General features: G+C 41.7%; 1 protein-coding gene across 1 annotated transcript in view; it reads right to left on the bottom strand.

The window, feature by feature from the left end:
* Window positions 1-7583: 7583 nt before the first annotated feature.
* LOC311000982 (disks large-associated protein 1-like) overlaps window positions 7584-23839 on the bottom strand; it is a gene marked incomplete at both ends in the record, with an annotated part of 103135 nt that continues 86879 nt past the window's right edge. Inside the window, 4 exons of the mRNA XM_083991915.1 lie at window positions 7584-7808; window positions 14735-14887; window positions 16236-16327; window positions 20935-21067. Coding sequence (XP_083848041.1) covers window positions 7584-7808; window positions 14735-14887; window positions 16236-16327; window positions 20935-21067 — 603 coding nt within the window. The remainder of the gene's footprint in view (window positions 7809-14734; window positions 14888-16235; window positions 16328-20934; window positions 21068-23839) is intronic.

Raw genomic sequence — 23839 nt, 5'->3', positions numbered from 1 at the left:
ACAGACATAATTGGTATAATCCTGCAGATGCTGGTTATTTAATCCTTAGTGCACCAACGCCACCATGTGGTCACAGAGAACACATTCATTTTCACTGCAACTTGTCCCATTAACCCCCCCATAGCACCCCCTAGAGGCTGCAGGGAAGAGGAGCTTACCACTCTCATAGTCAGGGAAAAGTACATAATAATACTGCCCTACAAAGGCAAAGTGCAGTATCTGTAAAAATGCCAAACTGAGAAAAACTGCTTTTTGTGTTTTTCATTGTCAGGTTTAAGCATCCAATTATGAATAACCAAGTTTAGAATTGAAAGGTGGACTGAATTAAATGTATTTTGTAGTTTGTCTTTCTGACCAATTTTGACCGTTTTATGGCAGATACTGCACTTTTACCTTGGTTTTGGTTCAGATACTGCACTTTGGCTTGGTATTAGCTTCAGATACGGTACTTTGCCTTGGTTTTACTCCAATGGAATTATAGAGTAAATTCTAGAATGTGGGGAGCACAGCACAGTAATTTTAGCAGTACCAATACTGTACCACACTTTTGATAATTTTTGATAATAATAATTTCTCATCACAGAAACACAATGGAAGTGGAGTTATGGTGTTGAGCTGGCTCTGCTCATGCTGTAGACATATAGCAGACATAGAAGAAAGAGTTGATAGATAATTTTATTATGGGTTCATCAATAGTTATGGACATATAATCATCTCTTTACAATACAACAGAAGATCAGAAGAGCATGACAGACCACTTCAACAGAATCTCATAGTTTAAAAAATCAATAAATAAGAGCTTAAATAAAACCAAATACATGTTTTCAACTTAGATATAGGTTCATAAGTACTAATATAGTGTCTGCATGCGTCATGAAACACGCTCAACCATCGTCTGTACAAACACAAGAGGTTGGTCGCAGGTACAGGTGGTGAGTTCATACAGGATGAGTCTATGAGGCTACTAGACCATACTGAGGAAAGGCCCGACATAGAAAACAAGGACTCAGGAAGCACTTTAAAGAGACCTCACACACACACAGTGCGTCTTCCATTATGGTCATATATACATGTGAAACGCATACAAACTTTAAACATATAGACTCTCTCTCTCTCTCTCTCTCTCTCACACACACACACACACACACACACACACACACACACACACACACACACACACACACACACACACACACACACACACACACACAGTTTAAATAACAGACCACCATGTCTGGGAGACCCTGATTTTATAGACTACGTTTCCCATCGCGTCCTGAGGGAAAAAGAAGCACACAAAGCCGGCTCTCACGCACGCGCACACACACCACTGGCTGGAGTTACAGGGCTTTTACATCCACGGTGGTGCTATGGAAGTCCAAGGTTGCCCAAACCAAATCATCAGGTACAATTCAAATTTCACTTCCACATCATTATTTTATATTTGAAGATAACAATGTTCATGTTTGAAAATCAATGAAGTAAAATATCAACTTACATAATAACAATCATCATCATGCTTCACTATCATAAAACAGAAGGACTCTGCCAAATTTTAAAAATAAAAATTATTGCCTGAGATTTATTTTGAAGATGTGAATAATACAGTATATGCAGTAATAACTAATAAGAGAAAACCAAATTAAATAAACAAATAAGGGAATTCTCATTGATTTTCATAGGATTTAACTAAATTCAGGATTTATTTCCAAATTATATTTTAATTTATGTCAGTTTTCTTCATTTGACGATGACTTTGGATAAATAAATAGTACACAGTTACATCACATACATAACTCAAGTCACATTTTACTATATTTGCAAAGGCAAATCTGATGTTTAAAATTATGCATGAATGAAATTAATATTTTCAAGCAGTAATCTGGGGACTGACACTAAAATGTAGTTATCATAGATTAATACATTTGACAAATAATTTGTATATTGTGCTGTATTTCTGTATTTCATGTTTTTAAACTTTTATTTTTTTTTACCTGGTCATGTAATTATGGCACCTTTTCCCTTTTTTCCTATTCAAAGCAAACTAAATTCTACAATTACTTGTCAGGATTTTTACTTTCAATTGTGGTTTTTATGTTTTTCCTATGGTGTCCCTGAGAGCACAACATTAAGAAAACACACAACACCCTCATAAGAGCTGCAAACAAAACAAACCTGCTGGGACACAATGCTGCAAGACATCTCAAGTTAAAAGTATTGATCAAGTCTGAGTTTTGTAATTTATTTTTTTATTTTTGCCTCTCTTCCAGTGTTGGGCACATTACTTTTAAAAAAGTAATTACTTTCCGCAAAATGTAACTGAGTTAGTAACTGAATTACTACATTATAAAAGTAACAAGTCGGAGATGACATCATCCAGGTCAGAGGTCAGTAGGTCAACCTACAGACCCCGGATGTTGATAACAGCTAACCCTGGACTCAGAGGGGAATAGCACTAACATATAACAAAATATTGGTGAAATTAACGAGTTTTGCGGCAGATAATGTGTTATTTGGCTGCATTCCGCTGCCCTGTAGACTTGCATTATACGGATATACGCGGCTCTCGGCTGGAGCTAATTTCGTCGGAACGACTTGTAATGACACCAAAGTTATCTGGGTGAGTAAATGATCGTATGTTATACTAGAAATAAGGTCCAGAATGCAAAAAACTGTAATTATCCTTTAACCTCCTGGCCTGCCTGTGCAAAGGAATACGTGAATTGTTTAGTGAGTGAGTGAATGAGTTGGTTAGTTCCAGATAAACGGCTTTTTTTATGACCAGTGGATGGACCGAAAAAAATGTGTAAATAACGCACACACTAACGGGTGTTAGTAACGGCACATTTCATTATCAGTAACAGTAACGGCGTTATAACGGGGGAAACAGTAACTTTTTTGATTACTCGTTACTGGAAAAAGTAGCGTTATTTTATAGGCCTAATACTGTTATTCCCATCACTGGTCTTTTGTTTGTGCTATTTTTTCATTTTCCTACTCAAGTTCCAGTGGAGTGACCTCTCAGGGCTACTATGATAAGGTGGAAATGTGATACAAAAAAAAAAAAAAAAAAAAAATCTGAATATTGGCAACCCTGACCTTCCACAGGATAAAAAACACAGAGGTACAAGTCACTTTAGTCACTTTTGACACCATGACTTTAAAGCCACCACCAGGAACCGGGGGCTCTGCTCTGACATCGTGTTTTCGTCCGAGCTTCAGAGGCCAAATTCCACTTTGACCATGAACACAACCAACTGTTTCCTGGTTCGCATGTTCATGTTGTTCCTGCTCCTCTGTTCCTCCCAAACACATACACACACACCCACACTCGCATCCGCATCCGCACACACAGTAAGCTTGCTACTCAACACTAAAGACTGTAAATGGTAAAAAAAAAAGCGTCTGTATGGCCCTTTCCTCTTGATAAGAAGGGTAATTCACATTGAATATGGCTCACTGTCATTGTCACTGTCATCATCATTTAAACACAGAGGTAATCAGATCCTGTACAAAATTACACCCACGCACACACACACTCGCACACACATCTAACCTTTACAAAAAGAGGAAAATAAATACAATATACTTTCATCAACAACACATCATCGTCATCATCATCATCATCGTCATCAGTAGAATCCTGTGAAACCTCCCTCTGATCTCCAGACTGTGGCTCTGCAGAGACGATGAGTGGCAGTTATATAGGAGGCGGTCAGAGACGTGTGATCAGGAGCAGTATAGAAATAATATCAGATCACAATGAGAAGATCGTCCTGACCACAGAGATGTTTCCCTGACGCCAGGTGTGGAGCGGCTGTGGAGCACCAGAGCCAGATGCGTCTGGAATGTGTTGTGGTGGGTCAAGCAAGTGAAGCCTCTGCAGGAGACGTCTCTGTGTCAGAGCGCCATGAATCCAGACTCAGTCAAAAAAAAAAAGAAAAAAAGGTCTGATGTGCTTTGTAATCACTTCTACTCCAGCAATTCACTATTGCATTAAGTTGTGGCAGAGAGACGAGATTCATGGGATTTCTTGGTTTCCCTCATCAAACTCATCAAATCCACAATCCAACAACTCCAAAACGCTCTGGTGGACAAGTTGTGACCTGCACATTCACCACACTATGAGATAATAACGGAATGTTACCAGACAGAGTTGTTTTCGAGGCAAATGCAGAGACTGCTTGATGAAAAACTGTCCCTGAAGGCAACGCGCATCAGCGGTTTTGCATGAATTTACCTCGAAAACAACTCTGTCTTGTAATGTTCTGTTATTATCTCATAGCCAAAATGTTGAACTATCCCTTTATGTCAGCGATTTCCAGCAGAGGAAATGACAGGAGGGATCCAGAGCGTGATTTATAATCCTATTTGATTTATAGAAACAGAATCAAGGCTGTGACACCACATTGTGAGAGGTGAGAACAGCTGACCGCAGAAACAGGGAAATAACACCAGGCTTGCTCGTTTTACCACCAAAATAAAAGCACAGATAAAGATTCTGTGAAATTTCAAGAACAAATGTGCTTTGATTTACTTACTGATTTGTTTGAACTGAATTGCAATACTGACGGTAAGAAAACCAATGCAGCGGCGATTTTATTCATGTCATCTATCACCCTGGTGTCAGTCTTGCTACCACGGCTGCAGCGCGGAGCCGGCTCAACATTCTGATGGCTAGCATGCTAGGTAGCTAATAATTAACAGCGCGCAAAGAATCTTGGGATATGGGAGGCCACAAAGGATAGGTGTGGTGTATCCTCCAAGAACACGTAAGAGAAGGCCGGATTTGTAGTAGGTGGGACAGGTCTCGTCACAACACTATGACGTAGGGTCACAGCAGAAGAGCCCCCAAGGAAGGTTATCCAAGAGTCTCATATTAATGTGGATGAATCTACGTTACCCACACTTGTTAATGGGTCCGTTTTCGATAAATATATCGTTTTGTCTATTATTTAGTGGTCAACTCGCCCAGCATTTCCTAGCTTCAGTTTCCCGGACGCTGGGAATAACGCGGTCGGAACTACGACGGTATCTGATCGTCTTCGAACCTCCGACTTTTGTTCTTGATAAATGAAAACATTCTTGGCAAATGCTTTCGCTTTCGTCTGGTCCAAGAATTTCACCGTGTGCGCAGAGGCTCATGGGAAATGCAGTGTGAAAACACTTCGCTTTCTGAAACTCCGCGTAGCCCCTTTAATTTTATAAGTAAATGTAATATTTCTAAAAATTACATTTTTTCCTCTCAAAATGTTTTATCTCTAATTCTTGAAATATTACATTATAAATTAATGAATATTAGGATTTTTTAATAGGCTCAAAGAACAGTCCACATCATTCTGTGGTCAGCTGAACACACCTCACACAAACTCAGCAACAAGATAAACCAGACTGAGAGCTTAGTCCTGCTCTGACTGACTGACGTATTGAGAGTTGGAGCAGCTTCAGCCTAAAATGAAAAAAACAAAAAAACAAAAAACTGCACCTGGACACGGTCCCATCAGAAAGATCAGGTCATTATTTAAATTGCACGACTTGAGCAGATTTTATATGACTGATCCTACACTGCTTCTCTGACACAGTCTGATTCCCTCTCATTGATTATAGGGTCTTTACACAGTAAACCACTGAGCACTTCCTCCAACTCCACCAAATATTGCTTGTGTGTAATTGTACCCTGTAATAGACAAATCACCCAAGAAGAAGAAGAAGAAGAAGTAGAAGTAGAAGAAGAAGAAGAAGGGATTTAAAGGTCAAACTAAAAGAGGGAGAAATCGTCACCTGTGCACAGGTGGCTGTTACACAGACACCAAACCACTTCATTATTAGGCCTCATTTGTTGCTGTCCCACCTGACATGGAGTCTGTGACACTGTCAGCACTTCATCATTCACTTAATGGCTTTCTGTGATACAAAAGCGTAAAAGAAAATTCTGCGTCTTTTCAACTGAAACCGCTGTTTTTGTTGTTTTGCTCGTCAACAGCTGGGGGACGGCGTGAGAAGACTTCCGCACTGCGAAACAACAGAATTTTCCTTTAGGTTCTTTTCTCCGGCGGCTCGTCACGTGATGCCCTTCAGCTCCTTGAAGAAACCGACGTCGAGTGGTGATGAAGAAGAAGATGACAGAGAACAGTGATCATGGCGTCCTCCTCTGTTTCCACGTTCCGGCCGCCCGCAGTGTTCATACAGCCACGACAACCTGAAGGAGTTACCTGTGAGTACTGATCGGCTCAGTCTGTGTCGACCGTGACACGGGTTTAAGAGTGAGTGTGTGTGTGTGTGTGTGTGTGCGTGTAAGATTGTCCATCACCTCTGTACATGTTCATATTTATGTAACACACCCACAAAATCAGAGCAGGTCCTGGAGGATCTGAACCAGACCTGTTACGCACAGCCACCTCACACACATAGTGAAAGAACGTGTGGAGAGGGAAACCTACACACACCTGGACACACTTCTGAACCATATTCTGTCTGTCTCTTTTGGAGAGCTTATTGTAAGAAAGTTAGAGTTAACTGAACTTGACCAACCAAATCACAGTCCACTAACTCCTCCATCTTTCTCACCTCACTTCAATAGACATTTAAATGTCCCATGTGTGTGGCAGCCTGGGAAAACCCATCGGAAGTCACTGACGTTCTATTGTGGCAAATAGCCAAAATAGGTGGAAAAGTATTTGTGTGATTCTGGTACTTTGAACTCCCTACTACATCGTGGTGAATAAATATTCTAAGAAAACAAAACAGAAAGTACTTATTTTTATGTTATGTCTTTAACATAAATGGTTCGGAAGTTATAATATGTTGTTGATGTTTTGTAAAACATGTGCAAGCGCCGTTTTCCCAGGCCACCACACATATACTCTAAAGGTAGATTTCCATTTGTTCTTAAATTATAAATCAGCTCTAGGTTCTATAGGAATACTGTCAAAGTTTCAAAGCCTCAGTCCACAGAGAAATACACACAGCCTGTATTCAGAAACTGAGCCTTAACACCAGCCGTCAGGACTTCCTGTAACTTTGTGATGTCACAACACTGTATCATAGGTTTGGACAGCTCGTACAGGATCATGTGGGTCTTAGAGATGCACATAGCTTAATAGAGGTGTAACACAGATATACTGAGTGTATCAGTGGAGGGGTGAACCTCTGTGTTTTTCATCCAGTCCAGTGCTGGACTTTCATGAAGTTCTGAGGATACATCTTCAAGAACCTCAAGCACCAGCTGCCCCTGTATAACACAGAGACCAGGACCCAGAGAAGACAGCAGAAGAGCCTGCTGGTGCACTAATGTTAGTTCAGTTTAAATGCAGACAAAATAAAATATTATTTCAACCACGTGTCTGAATAAACCAATTAATAAAAATTAAGTTCCACCTTCACCAATTAAAGATCGAAGCTCAGTGCATCTGTTGATGTTACACCCCTATGCCTCGGTGTGGACAACCGTACATGTTAGTGTTTGTGTGCTGTTGTCTGTGTACGTGTGTGTGTTCTGTGTGTTCTTTGTGTCAGCCCCCCCCCCCCCCCCCCCCCCCCCCCCCCCCTCCCCCTCCCCCGTGTGTGTGTCCCTGGCAGTGTCCTCATAGCCTGGTCTGGGCCTCGGGGATGTAGATCTCGATGCTGTCGGCGCTCTCTGTGGCTGAGTTCTGTCGTACCGACGCGGCCCTCTTGGCAGCCATCAGGCGCTTCCTGGCCTCCTGCCGCTGCTTCTCCGAGCTCTCCAGGGAGCGGTCCCTGGCCAGGGGCGGGTGGTGGTGGGGGCCCTTGGGTGGCTTTTTTGGCACTGGAGGTGGGAGCCGCCTCTCCTGGTGGGAGGAGGAGGGGGGAGGAGGAGGAGGAGGAGGAAGGGGAGGGGCAGAACATTTCAGGAAAGACACAGACGTGTGTGTGTGTGTGTGTGTGTGTGTGTGTGTGTGTGTGTGTGTGTGTGTGTGTGTGTGTGTGTGTGTGTGTGTGTGTGTGTGTGTGTGTGTGTGTGTGTGTGTGTGTGTTTCCCACTGTCTTTAATGCAGCTTTGGCTGTTGGTTTGATGTGGTGAGTTTCTTCATGTGCTGATTTACAAACTATCCCTGGCTGTACAACGATCTATCTACATGGGGACAGCTACATTAGTGTTTGTGTGTGACACCACTCTGTTTTGCCCTGATGCATGCACATACTCAATTGCATGCAAGTCTATCTTGTGGCACAATCTGTATTCTTTCATTAACTGTACATGGACATAGCTCCCTGTGCTGCAGATATTTTTAATCTTTGTCTTGTGTTAGCTTTCTGCTACCATCTCTTGTGTTAGTGTCAGTTTTGACCCGAGTCTTAAATCAGCTGCAAACCACACTAAAAACATTGTTTTCATCCAATTTGTTTTTCATCTCTTGGTTACATTCTTAGGCTTCCTAATCCATGAAATGTTAGTTTTAATATTTTTTGGTGTGGGCCTCTGGGCCTTTTTTGTCAGTATACCCCTTGACTTCAATGTAACCTTCCTCTTGTCAGCTTTCTTCCATCTCTTGTGTTAGTCGATTCTGACCTGAGTCTTAAATCAGCTGTAAAACACACTAAAAACAATTATTTATCACCTCTTGGTTACGTTGTTAGGCTTCCTGATCCATGAAAAGGTTGGTTTTGCACTATGATTTCAGTTTTCATTATTGTTCTTATCATTATAACTAGGTCAAAACCGACCGGAACAACACAAATGTCATAATTTTAACCAGAGCATTTTAGAATTTTGTGAAACATTTTTTTTTTTGTTTTATTTTGTTTAAATAGAGGTTCCTGACAAAGTCAAAAAGTCTTGATGCAATAAACTAATTTATGTGGTACTTTTATGCATTTAAAACCTAAAAGAAAAACGGGTCAGTGGCGACTCTAACACAAGAGGAAGGTTAAGAGATAGACTGGGTTTACTGGCTCTTATTTTCACAGTGCATGTCTCCCATAGAGCTCTTCATCATGTATTGATCCAGATGTGTTAGCCCATCAAGAATCTTATATCCAACTACGTCCAAATGTAGATGATTCAAATATGTTCAATCAGGATTTTGAGTCCACAGGACACAGGGGTCTGTCCTCAGGTGTGTCTTAAAGACATGAAGACCTGGACGACCTGGGATTTCTGACTTGAAAATTTGGGCTAATCTGAGGTAATTGCACTTGTTATAACTGACAAATCTATGAATATTAGACCCATGTTGTAACAAACCAGATATATGCTTAAACAAGGTGAGCACACCATTTACAGGTCCTCAAACCACTAGATATCAAAATAAAATTAGATTTAAATGATTTAATCGTTTATTGGACCTGAAACTGCCAGAAAATGTTAATATTTTCCAGTGTTGTTAGAATTATTGCTACAGAAATGCTGTTGGTGTTTTTAAATGACAAAGCTTTAACATCCTCCCTCAACTGTGTTTCCAGGTTGAACAGGTGAAGCACCTGTAGACTGGAGCTTGTTCTGTTTCCTGGTGAAGCAGCAGCTTTGATTTGACCTTTCCTGCTGACTCTGACATCACAGTCTGCTCAGTGAAATAGTGAGACTTACTCATCACACCCATTTCTTCCCTGCTGGTGGATTTATGTGCCTCTTCACTCTAGTGTGTTGCTGTGCCAGTGAGTGTGTTTCTTATGTCGTGTGTAAACAGTGAGCTCCAGGAGCGTCCACCTATCGTCACATCAAACAAAAAAGAACAAAAAAGAAAAAACACACATGGTGAAGTGGCTGCAGCCGGCAGATGAAGAGGAGGAAGGAAGCAAGGAAGAAAGGAGGGAAATAAGGTAAGGAAAGGGGAAGGGAGGGAAGCGTGGACACGGATGGATGGAAAAACAGGATTGATGGATCTACGGCGGCCCAGAGGTGTCAAGGCCCTGTGGTGTTGGCATTGCAGTTATGCTGACTGATGCATGGCTGTTTGCAAGCGCCTTCACTGTCAACACAAAAAAGCACAAGAAAGAAAAAAAGACAACAATGAGAGCAGATGAGGAAGCCGTCAGAGTCAGTATTCACAACGAAGCAAAATCACAACACACGCTGCTGAGAGCAACAGAGCAGGCAGACGACACCTGAGAGACACACGCACACCGCAGCATGAGAGAACCTGACTGAAGTCATTAGATATCTCTGATGTGTCTTCCCCAAACGACAACAGACTAAGACAGGCATGTCCCAAACTATTCCGCAAACGGCCGTGTGGCTGCAGATTTTTGTTTCCACCAAGAGCACATGGTTTGACCAATCAACTGTCTGAATCGGTTGATTAAATGAGTCAAGTCTGGTGTTCTGCTGCTCAGTTGGAAAGAACACCTGCAGCCACATCACGGCCCTTTGTGGAATCGTTTCTGGAGTAAGGCATGCAAGCATTTGATTGGCTGAAAGAGTGGGGATCTTAAATGGATATTTCAACATTTTGGCAAATTCGCCTATTGCCATAATCCCTATAGTCATAGGAGTAGGTTCATTACCTTTAATTGTCGGTGCAAGCTGTTTTTAGATCAGCAGGGCAGAGACGCAAGCTGCACGGTATTTCCACTCATCAAACTAAATACACAATCCAACAACTCCAAAACACTCTTGTGGACAAGTTGTGACCTGCACATTCACCATGCTATGAAATAGTAACGTATAATTATGTAACACGTCTGAAATGTAGTTACGGCTACACATTTTCCTTGAAAACAACTCCGTCTCGTAACGTTCTGTGGTGAATGTGCAGGTCACAACTTGTCCACCACAGCGTTTTGAAATTGTTGGATTGTGTATTTGAGGCGTTTGATGAGGGAAACATGGAAATAACATGCTCCTCCATCTCTCCCCCACCGATCTAAAAGCAACATGCGTCAACAATTAAAGGTAATGAATCTACTCCTGTGAATTTGCCAAAATGTTGAAATATCCCTTTAGGTGTGCATTTACTGTCTTAAACATGGGTGAAATGAGTTTCTGATGACTCTCTTTCCTCTGAATAGAATATAATTGATTAACTTTATTGTCCACCTAAGTGGAAATTTGAATAGCAGAGCAAATAGCTGAATGCTGTCTATGGTTTTTCTAACCTCTATTTGGAAATAAATATTACTTTTTTTCAATCTTCAATTGTTTCGAAAAATGTCTGAATGTACACAGACCATGAAAGCCCATGCATACTGACAGCAACATACTTGTCATACTGTGTAATAAAGTCTAGGTAGAGTCTTAAGAGTGTGTGTGTGTGTGGTCATAATCTATCAACAACACAGAGATACAAAGAAACGCAGGGAAGCGGGGAGATGTCATCAACTGGCGTCATCCACCTGCATCAGGCTGAGGAGCTGGCAGTGATTACAGTGTGTGTCTCTGTGATTACAGCATGGCCTCACTCAGTCTATCTGCAGCTATGTTCTAAGTGGCTGGTCTGCAGACGTGGGCACTGTGAGAGTGACAGCAGCCGACACTCTGATGCACTCACTGATTCTGCTCTAAATGATTAGAGAGCCAACAGAGGACATGTACAGTAATGAGGGACAGCACGAGACTGAGATCAATGTTTCATTAATACAAATGAAATAAATTGTTCTTAATTGCTTGCATAAAGGTTAAATAAAATAATACGAGCTCACATGCTGTATGTAGAGAGACTGAGTGACATTAACCTTTGACACATATTTGGATCATTATTGGAGGATATTAGAGCAGACTTTTACTTTAACTCCTTTTATTATTATTTTTCCTGCTGCAAATCAATTAAGTTATCATATGGTTCTTCACCCTTCAAGGGTAAAATGTGTGTATAAAGCATGTTTTAAAACACATGTATAAAGTTAAAGGAACAGTTATTGATAAATAAAAAATACTTAAACCTAAGTACTTAGCTTAAATCTAAAAAACTTACTTTATTAGTTACTGAATGTGGTTACTTGCTGGATAAAGGGTTAAAGGGCCCTTGTAATAATATGTGTATATATATGAAGAGCTCTTTTCCAAAACGCGATAAACGCCAAATTTAAAAAAAATGAGTTTGTCACGCCATTTTGCTGTGTACTGAGCCTATTACACTGCTCCATCAACGTATCACGTCAAATCGCTACATTTCCCTGTTTAAAAGGCACCGCAAGATGCAGTTTCCCTCCAAACCGCGATAAGCGCCAAATCTATTTTTAGCCAAAACGCGACATCTCCTCCCTCTCCTCAGAATTCTATGAGCAGCGCTCCATGCAGTCCAACATGGCGGTGCTCTGAACCCAGGTCTGTTTTCAGTCATTCATTCAGTAGTTTCTGGGTTCTGTGTTAATTACTGTATCTGTTTATGTGGTGGACACTGTGCCGTTAAGTATACCCCCACAGCCCCCGCATACCGTACGAGCCCCGCCCCCGCCTGTAACGCCGCGTGTCCTCCGAATCAACAATCGATTTTTTTTTTTTTTTTTTACAGCAAAGACGTCGTTTTGTTTACAGCAACATGTGCTCACATCATGATAGCGTCTGTATTTTGACCATTAAAACTTTCATAGTCCATAGTTCTCTTTGTTTAACATGTAAAGAGACAGACATCATTACCGCCCCCCTCCCTCCCCCCGACGTGCGCGCACGCACACACACACACACACACACACACACACACACACACACACACACACAGAGAGAGAGAGACACGCAGCACCTCAGTGATGTTCTCATGTCATGTTGGTTGGTTTTTCAAGACAGAAACCATCAATTTTTGTTTTTTTAAATGTGGATTTATAGCGTTTTGAGAAAAAATAAAATAAACTTTGAGTTTTTAATCAACAATATTGTTGTTTGATTTAATAATCATTGTTCAACATGTCCAGACTGAGCCAACAATCATTTTAACAGGATAAATTGAATATTAACAAAATGGGTGGGTCTAGGTAAAAAATGTCATTTTCTGGAAAACTATTAAAATGGATTTATAGCGTTTTGGAAAAGAACTCTTCATATATATATATAAAACATTTTTAAAACACATGGATAAAATTAAAGGAACAGTTATTGATAAATAAAAAATACTTAAACCTAAGTACTTAGCTTAAATCTAAATAACTTACTTTATTAGTTACTGAATGTGGTTACTTGCTGGATAACGGGTTAAAGGGCCCTTGTTCAGACATGAGATTATTATGTCATCAGATTAATGTGAAGAGGAACTCACTGTTTACATGGGCCTCTCAGGGAATATGAACCAGATTGCCCAGATGAGGAACCCGAAGACCACATTCTGTAGTGGCATTTAGCTTTTCCCGGTTTCCCCTTCGTGCAATGCTGCCATTTTTAAAGTGTTGGTAGCGGAGTTGTTCAGTGGTCGTACAGACCATCTCCACAAATATCTTCTACTTTGTTTCCAAATTACCATTTGCGATAAAGGCATTTGTTATTGTTATTTGTTGTTCCACATCAATCATCTCCAACTCGAAAAACACTCCACTTAGGTCAAAGGCAACCAAAGTGGAGGGAGTGCCTGGAGGAACGACGTAGGAAGATAAACAAAGTTTCGCTATGACCTTTCTGCTGAGTTTCCATGAGTAAGGAAAACAAATTTGATTGGGCGTTATCGAGTGGGCAGGACACACAGTGCTTCCAAGGAATTTGATTGAATGTTGTCCAGCTCGGTGTGTGTGTGTGTGTGTGTGATTGTGTGTGCGAGCGTGTTTAGCTAACTGTTAGCTAGTAGGCTTGCTACGTTATAGCTTGATAACTTAGCTAGCTAGGCTAAGTGATGGACCGCAGGGATCTGCTACTACTAAAGCTTCCTGGTTTTTTCAGACATTTGATTGACGGATGACGGATCCTGATATCATTGGCTGATGAATCGTGAGCAACGTGATGCATAATTCACGCACCTGTATTATCCAATGTGAAAAAAACAACAACCCTACTTTCACCCCGGATTTACTCGAAAATTGAATTTTGCACAAAGTTTGGGCTACATCGTCTGATCCCATTATGGGTCTTAACATTAGTGTAATCATTCATCTATCAAATTCATTTTTCTTTTCTGAACAGCTTTAAAGATCAGTTGAAAGAGGCCGTTCACTGCAGCTCTAGTTCTACCGGTGATCCTGCTTTGTAAACCGTGTGCTCAGATTGTTCAGCTTTAGGCTCCATCCACACCACTACATTTGGCTTTTTAAAAAATCATATCTTCTGCAGCATTCCTACCTCTGCTCACCTCACCTTTCCTAAACTCTGCTGACCTGTTTTATTTTGAAAACTCCATGGGGTTGTGTTTTTGTCTGGAGGTAGGGAAACTGACAGTGTAGACACCCACAGCTGCTCCCTGATTGGGTTTTATCAGCCTTTACAGACAGATTGATGAGTCTGGTTCATGTTGTCCTTGGCGTGAAGGAACTATAGCGGCTCAGATTAAAGGGATAGTTCACCCAAAATTGAAATTTCACTCATTATCTACTCACCCTCATGTAGACTAAGGGCTGGGAGAAGTTTCAGAGTTATCCGTGGCTTCTCTGAGTTACAGGGGGTCTCGGCGTAGCAGTGCATGTCCATATAACGGTTGCAAATGGATACCAACTGTCTTCGTAACAAAAAGACACACCAAAAAACGTCCAAATACCTCCATGCTGCTCGTATGTAATGTCTTGTCTTCTCCCAGCCCTTAGTTGACATGTGGGTGAGTACATAATGAGTGAAATTTGAATTTTGGGTGAACTATCCCTTTAAAGCTGGTGTTGCCCCTTGGGTGGCCTGGTGCTGCAGCACCTGCAGCTGATGTGTGTGTACCTTTCTCTCAGGGGGGTCCAGGGGTCTCCAGTTGTTGGCTCTGAGCTGGTGGAGCTCGTCGAACTTCAGGCTTATGTTCTCGATCGACAGCTGCAGCATGTCCCAAAACCCGGCCAGGTCTGAGGCCACGGGGCGGGGGTGGGCGTTGGGGTTCTGTGACAGGAGGAGAAGTTTCATGCATCAGATCCAGTGAGGAGAAAAAAAAGAAAGTGATATTTAGACAACAGGTTTATTTGCAGCGCAGCAAAATAAATTAAATAAAAATCTGCTGCAAAGATGAAAACGGTGATACAGCATGGCAAGGCACGTCTTGTGTTAGAGAGGCTCAAATCGTTCTTATTACTGCTCAGTGTTTTACCACCTTCAGACAGCTGGAGAGGTTTTATAACATCATATGTGGAGGCTCCAGAGCAACAGAGGGAAACTCAGTCCTGCAGCGTTTACAGAAACAGAATCCAATCATCTGTGAGAGAGCAGCCTGAGGAAACGTGTCGTCTGTCTTCAGAGGAAAGAGATCAGACCTGCTCCTTTGACGAAACTATTATCATGTTAATAATAATACAACAAGCTGAAGTTTTTGATTGTTGACTCAATATTGCTTTATATTTTCTGAAAATGAGAATGTAACCAATAGTAAAGCAGCAAATGGATAGTGAGTGATGGGCTCACTCGCCTTCAGCCCTTGGTAATACGTTACACGGAGGCCAGTTGGAGAGCGGAGGGAAAGTGGGCGGAGGAGGAGTGGAAGAGGTAAACGGAACAGACCTGCCCTCGTTCACTAACAGCCCAGACAATAACGGGTCGACCACATGTCGTAGGTGTAGCGCTGTACTGCCTCTTATAATAAGAAATACCTGCAGACTGGCCGGTTAAAGGGATAGTTGGCCGGAATTCTCCTTTAATGGGCATCTGTAGCTCATACAACCCCAATTCAAAAAAGCTCAACTATCCCTTTAAGGTGAAAGAAGAAGAAGGTGGTCCTGCTGATGTCAAAGATGATTCCAAGGTTGCATGTGAGTTCCTCCAGTTAAACCACAAGTCCTTCTTTATAAAGACACAGGCTCCGCCCACTGGCTCACCTCTAATTTAGTACAAATCTGTAAAATGTAGTTTAAAAAAAAGAAATCCACATAATTACACATTGTGATACATTTTATATACAAGTACTTTTATATTTTTGATAAATGTTATATTAAATACCTGCAGCTCTGGTTTGACATTATGCAACCGTTGAGGGTTTTGGTAAGACCCCAGGAGGAGTAGCTGCTGTGAAGTCAGCAGCTAATGAGGATCAAATAAATAAATGTGTTTTAACAGTACGGTTTAAACAGTATGGTATTTGTTTCATATGAAAGGGCCACAAACTGACAGATACATCCTGAGGATCCAGAGAAGACAAGTAATGGTGGTGAGGAAACAGGTATGTGATGCGACAAGAACGAGAGCAAACAGGAAAAAAAAAGATTGCATGAATATAAAGGTGAAGATGTTTCACACTCACCAGGTTCTCCTCGCACAGCTCCCTGAACTGCTGGAACTTCTGGGACATCAGAAGCTGAGCACTTCCTACAGCACTCCTCATCTTCCCCAGGACTGTGGACAGAGACACAGAGACACAGGTTAGATAGAGACACAGGTTAGACAGAGACACAGAGGTTAGACAGAGACAGAGACACAGGGGTTAGACAGAGACACGGGTTAGATAGAGACAGAGACACAGAGGTTAGACAGAGACACAGGTTAGATAGAGACACAGGTTAGACAGAGACACGGGTTAGACAGAGACACAGAGGTTAGACAGAGACACAAAGACACACAGGTTGGACAGAGACACAAAGACACAGGTTAGGCAGAGACGCAAAGACAGATGTTAGACAGAGACACGGGTTAGATAGAGACAGAGACACAGAGGTTAGACAGAGACAGAGGTAAGACAGAGACACAAAGACACACAGGTTAGACAGAGAGACAGAGACACTTCCTCAGTGAACATAATGTCCTGAGCAAGAGTCAGATTGGATTCACTCCACAACACAGAACCACTGACCACATCTACACCCTCCACACCCTCATCCAGAAACACGTCCACCACAACAAAAACAAAATCTTCTCTTGTTTTGTAGATTTCAAGAAAGCATTCGACTCAATTTGGCATCATGGTCTGTTTCTGAAACTACTAGAAAAAGGTATTGGGGGAAAAACCTATGACATAATCAAGACAATGTACATAAATAATCAATGCGCTGTAAAAATTGGAATCATGGAAACCGACTTCTTCCCCCAAAGTAGAGGGGTGAAGCAGGGCTGCAGTCTCAGCCCCACCCTCTTCAATATTTATATTGATGATTTGGCCAAATCCCTGGTAGAGTCAGACATCCCTGGTCTCACCCTCTCTGACACTGAAGTCAAGTGTCTACTCTTTGCAGATGATCTAATCCTGCTCGCTCCATCTAAGGAGGCTTTACAAAAGCAATTAGATCATCTGCAAAAGTTCTGTCAGACCTGGGCCCTGACCATTAACCTGGACAAAACCAGAGTCATGGTCTTCCAGAAACGACCCAAGTGTCAGAAAGACCAACACAGGTTCCTCCTGGACTCTACAGACATACAACACACACACAGCTACACATACCTCGGATTAAACATTACAGCCACAGGAAATTTCAATCTGGCCATTAACGATCTGCGAGACAAGGGCAGAAGAGCTTTCTGGTCCATTAAAAAATCCTCATGCATTGATATCCCTGTTAGAGTCTGGATGAAAATATTTAAATCGGTAATTGAACCTATTATACTATATGGAAGTGAAGTGTGGGGTCCTCTTGTAACTCAAGACTTTGAGAAATGGGACAAACACCCGATCGAAAGCCTGCATACCGAGATTTGCAAAAGCTTTCTCAAAGTCCATAGGAACACCCCCAATAATGGATGCAGAGCTGAATTAGGCCAATTTCCCCTTTTAATTCGGATCCAAAAAAGAGCAATAAAATTCTACCAACACCTCAAAGCCAGCGACCCCAACTCCTACCACTACAAAGCCCTGCAGTGCCAAGAGGAGAGCAAAGACAGGAGTCCCCTCAGCCAGCTGGTCCACAGGCTCAGCTCCACCAGCACCGAGCACCAAGACCACCCTCACACAATCCGGCCCCACCAAATTATAGAAAAACAAAAAGACAATTACATCAACTATTGGACATGTACAACCAAAACCCAAAGCAAACTGCAATGCTATTTGGCCCTAAACAGAGAATACTCCATGGCAGATTACCTGAGTTCAGTAACTGACCCCAGACTGAGGAAAACCTTGACTATGTACAGACTCAGCGGCCACAGCCTGGCTTTAGAGAGCGGCCGCCACAGACAGACCTGGCTGCCCAGAGACCAGCGCCTCTGTCAGCTCTGTCCACATAGACAGGTGGAGACAGAGCAGCACTTCCTGCTGCACTGTGACGCATACACACACATCAGGACACAGACATACACTAACATCACACTAACAACACCCAACTTCACCCAACTCTCAGACCAGAACAAATTCTGTCATTTGTTAGGAGAACAAAGAGCCACTGCTTTAGAAGCAGCAAAATATATTTGTGCCTGTCACAAAAAGAGAGAAGAGCTGCTTAACATGAGCTCCTCTATATGAGCAGCTGCTGCTGCTCCTGTTGAGTTTTACCTGCTAAATGATATCTACACTGTTTGTTCATTAGTATCATCTGTATTATTATATTATCTGTTTATTTATTTATGTTGTATGTGTTATTTTACCATTTTTGTAATGCTTTGGCAATATTGTAATGACAGTCATGCCAATAAAGCTTGTGAAATTGAATTGACACACAGGTTAGGCAGAGACACAGAGGTTAGACAGAGACAGAGGTAAGGCAGAGACACAAAGACACACAGGTTAGACAGAGAGACAGAGACACACAGGTTAGGCAGAGACACAGAGGTTAGACAGAGACAGAGGTAAGGCAGAGACACAAAGACACACAGGTTAGACAGAGAGACAGAGACACACAGGTTGGATAGAGACATGGGTTAGCTAGAGACAGAGACACAGAGGTAAGACAGAGACACAAAGACACACAGGTTAGGCAGAGACACAGAGGTTAGACAGAGACAGAGACACAAAGACACACAGGTTGGACAGAGACACAAAGACAGAGGTTAGGCAGAGACAGATGTTAGACAGAGACACAGAGATACACAGGTTGGGCAGAGACGCAAAGACAGATGTTAGACAGAGACACAGGTTAGTTATCAGTCATGAGCTCAGGACGGCTGGTAACATGATGGAGCTCATATTCTATGTGACTGTTGGTGGACAAGTCTCCGGTCCTGAGCCGTCTGTCCTGATGGCTGGGACACAGGACTCATTACTGAGCTGCTTGTCATACACAAACCCTCAGACTGCAACAGTTCATCTGTAAAGTCATTCTCACATCTATAATAATAATAATAATAATAAGTAATGCATCATGCAGAAGCCGATGCCTGGAGGAAAAGATCAGATCAAAGCCAGGCAGCAGAGCGGAAAGAAAAGCTTTGGGAGCACTAGGAGCACCTGACTGTGTGATTAGTTTTCATAATGGACTTCTTCACTTTTAATTCTGGTAACTCTTTATATAATCCAGCCCATAATTTCCAGTGTTGTGTCACTGCGAACCAGTTGCTAATAAAATACTGACTTGTAGAGACAGTGGAGGGAACTGAAATAATAATTCTCCTGCTCCTCATCAAACATTTAAGACATCCTCTTCATTTTCTACTCTGATGAACAGAGGAGGAGGGGGGACAGACTGAAGCAGCAGAAGTCTCTCTAGGACAAAGACCTGGACTCCAGAGACCAGAGAGCAGAGGTCAGGAGCTGGTTTCACAAACACAGACTTTGTCTCCATGGTGACAGATGTAACCACTGAGCTCCACTTACTCCGGCAGAGGATGTTTGTGTTTTTTGGAAGAAATCAGAAACGGTTACAAGGACATGTTACTTTAGGAGATGTTGTTGGGTGACTGGTCATTGATTGTTACCATGGTAACGTTGGTCTTAGGTCTGAGTCAGCCCGGAGGCACCAGCATCTGCTGCTGCAGTTTAGTTGCATACAGTTGAACCCTTTGGGATTTCTATAGGTTTCTGCATTAATTACTTTGCTTTCCATTGCAGGCCTGAAGTTTACCACTCCACAACACTAATGGGAAAATGTTTTGTGGACTGATGAAACCAGGATTTAATTTTTTGCAATTATTTATTTATTCATTTTTTGGACGTATGGACGTATGCCTCAGGGCCTGGACAGTTTGACCTCATCGAGGGGAAAACGACTTCCAAAGTTTCTCCAGGCTTCCTACAGGATAATGTCAGGGTGGCTCCACCAGCTGGAACTCAGTAGAAGTTAGTTGATGCAGCACGACAACAACACTAAACATTGAAGTAAATCTACTAGATAATCTAGAGTGGCTTCAAAAAAAGAAAATCCAGTCAGAGCCCAGACCTGAATCCAATAGGGATGCTATGGAATGACCTCCTGAGAACCATTAACACCAGACATCCTATAATAACATGGCTGAGCTGAAGCAGTTCTGTGAGGACCAATGGTCCAGAATTCATCCTGAGTGTTGTGCAGTTCTGATCTGCAGCTACAGGAAACGTTTGGTTGAGGTCATTGCTGCCAAAGGAGCTTCAACCACTTATTAAATCCAAGGGTTCACTTACTTTTTCCACCTGCACTATGAATGTTTAATGGATATCTTCAATAAAGACATGAAATATTATAATTGTTTGTGTGTGTATTTGTTTATACTTGTGACCAATTAATGCAGAAAAGTAAGAAATTCCAAAGGGTTCACATACTTTTTCTTGCCACTGTATAGCCTATGTTGTTGTAATAATATACATGTAATAAACACTACAATATTACATAGTATTTAGGAGAGGTTGGTCTATGTTCTGTCATTATTTAACTTCAATGTTTTAGATTTCCCTCATATGATGAATAGAAATTTAGCTGTGCATGAGAGGAGGGTGTGCTAGTTTTCCACTCCAGCACACCTGGCATGAGCTGCTTGTTTCCTTCCACTGTACCGCCATCAAATTACCAGCAGCACTGAAACAGTGACTTTCTCCCACAGTAACACAGACACTTGACTTGTGTGTAGTGATGAAGACAGGACGAGGACACACACACACGGACACGTACTGTCTTCGGGCAGGTCGTTCTCCCGCTGGTCCAGCTCCATCTGCCGACACCAGCCCTCCATGCGGTCGGTCTCGGCCTGCAGCAGCTTCAGGAACCAGCGTCCGTCTCTCTGACACACCGAGCGCTGCACCACCTGCCATTCAAACACACACACAGGTAAGGACGCTCAACCTGCACAGGTGGATCGTACATTCACTTTTTTTTTTTTAAAGGGATAGTTCACCCAAAATTCAAATTGCACTCATTATCTACTCACCCTCATGTCGACTAAGGGCTGGGAGAAGTTTCAGAGTTATCCGTGGCTTCTCTGAGTTACAGGGGGTCTCGGCGTAGCAGTGCATGTCCATATAACGGTTGTAAATGGATACCAACTGTCTTCGTAACAAAAAGAAACACCAAAACCTCCATGCTGCTTGTATGTAATGTCCGTCTTGTATTGAAGCCCTGAAATGCGAAATTGTCCCGAAAAAAATTAAATAAGTCTATTTTGGGGCTTCAATACAAGACGGATTACATACGAGCAGCATGGAGGTATTTGGATGTTTTTTGGTGTGTCTTTTTGTTACAAAGACAGTTGGTATCCATTTGCAACCGTCATATGGACATGCACTGCTACGCCGAGACCCCCTGTAACTCAGAGAAGCCACAGATAACTCTGAAACTTCTCCCAGCCAAGGGGGAGTAGATAATGAGTGAAATTTCAATTTTGGGTGAACTATCCCTTTAAATGTGCTTTAGAAATAAACTTGATTGATAATGTAAACAAAGGAAAAGTCATAAACGTAGAAGAATATGTAACAAACACACATCTGCAACCTTTGACATCAGCAGTACCACCTTCTTCTTCTTTCACCTTAAAGGGATAGTTGAGCTTTTTTGAATTGGGGTTGTATGAGCTACAGATGCCCATTAAAGGATAATTCCGGTCATTTTTGACCCCTAAATCGTTTTCCTGATGGTCACCCAGTGTTGGAGGGAGCAAAGAAACAGAAACAAACACTTTTTCCTTGTTGTGATTATTTCTTTACAAAAATAAACGGTCAGAGATACTGTATTTTGGACATGGGGTGGCGTTTAGCTCACTTGGTAGAGCTGCCACCCCACGTTGAGGCTATAGTCCTCACTGCAGGCGGCCCCGGTTCAAATCCCGCATCGGACGGCCCTTTCCTGTATGTCATTCCCCCTCTCTGCCTCCCCATTTCCTGTCTCTGTCTCGACTGTGCTATCAATTAAAGGCATTAAAAGCCCCCCAAAATACTTTAAAAAAACAAAAAAAAGAGATATTTTGGACATTACCACTGCACTGCTCCACCGTTTATTTTTGTAAAGAAATCATCACAACAAGGAAAAAGTGTTTGTTTCTGTGGCGGGGAGAGCCGGTACTCCGATTGGATAGTAATGTCTTTCCAGGACGAAACCCATCTTTTTAAGTCAGCTTTTAATGTATAATTATGTGTGTCCATTACTGTTTTAATGCTGTTTTAGAGTTCCATTAATTTTGTTTTTGATTTAGATTTTTCTTTTTTTTCTTTATTGTGAAAAATTTGACATACAACACAGTGAAAATACATTGGTGGTTTACATTGATGTATACATAAAATGTGAAATAAGGTGCACGTGTGTGTGCGCGTGTGTAACTCAGTTATAATATATTATGGTAATCATAATAGTGATGAAAAAGGAAATTGGTGAATAGTAATAATAATCTTGGTCATAATAATGACAGTATTAAAAAAAATAACAGTTGTGACAGCAATAATAACAACAACAACAACAAAAATTAGTAACAACGATGATTCTAGAAATACGGGAGAGAGATAAGAACCAAGAATTGAGGAAGGATGTGGGAGCGGAGGAAATCTTTTGAAACATTTTCTGAAATTTTGAATGAGAAGAAAAATAAAAGTAAATTTATGGTTTGTATCTTCGTATGTAAAGTGTCTTTGACCATCTAGAAAAGTGCTTACAAATAAAATGTATCATTATGATGATTATTATTATAAGAAATAATTTTACCCGCATATTTTGCAGTGTCGTATTCTGCCAGTTGTGGAGGGGTTTGTTGTGCTGAGTATCTGGATCAAGGTGAAAAACCTTCCTCACACTAGTTAACATCTGTGACCTTCTCTCTTAAATCAACGTCACATGCACATTGATTTATTCCCCTCATGAGTCACAGACCACTCTTCCTGACAGACATGTTCTTCAGTCCCTCTTTGTTTCTGTCACAGTGCAGCTCTCCTCTGATCACACAACAGCTGTATTAATGTTGACTAATTGTTTGGGCTGCCGACACAGCTGACAGTCTGTTTCTGTTGTTGTCTGCAGACTTCAGGCTCTTCTCTTTCCTGTTGATGACACTTCCCCGCAAACGGAGCGGAGCAGACAGCCTTACACCAATTATACTGATGTTCAAAACGCTCCTCACGATCAGACTGAAACAAGCAACATGTGACACGTTTGTCGGCTTCATATCTGCATTTATATCTAAGTGAGAGAGAGAGAGACGTTGCTGAAGCTTCAATGCAGTAGGAGACCTTGATGCGGGTACAAAGTACTACACATTTTCAATGAGTGAAGAAGATTGGTTAAAGGAGAAGTGGAGAGTAAGTGCTTCAGATGCGTTTCATTGTGCCAGCCTTTATTGTATGATGATAATAGAGCAGCAGAGGCCACATTGACACCTGTCAGCTTAGAATCTATATTCTACAAACAAGACACTTAAGATTCTGAATCTGAATCTGAATCTTAAGTGTCTTGTTTGTAGAATATAGATTCTTCCAGACACATGTACTCTATGAACTTTCATGAGGTTCACACAGACTGTATAAATATAATGTGGGCGTAACCCCTGTGCCATCACTCACAGGTTTCTGAAGAGCAGTTTTGAAGCTTAAAGGAATAG

The sequence above is a fragment of the Trachurus trachurus genome, assembly GCF_905171665.1.
Source record: "Trachurus trachurus genome assembly, chromosome: 17".
Lineage (NCBI taxonomy): Eukaryota > Metazoa > Chordata > Actinopteri > Carangiformes > Carangidae > Trachurus > Trachurus trachurus.
Note: the sequence above shows the minus strand (reverse complement) of the source record. Positions and strands in the feature narration are given on the sequence as shown.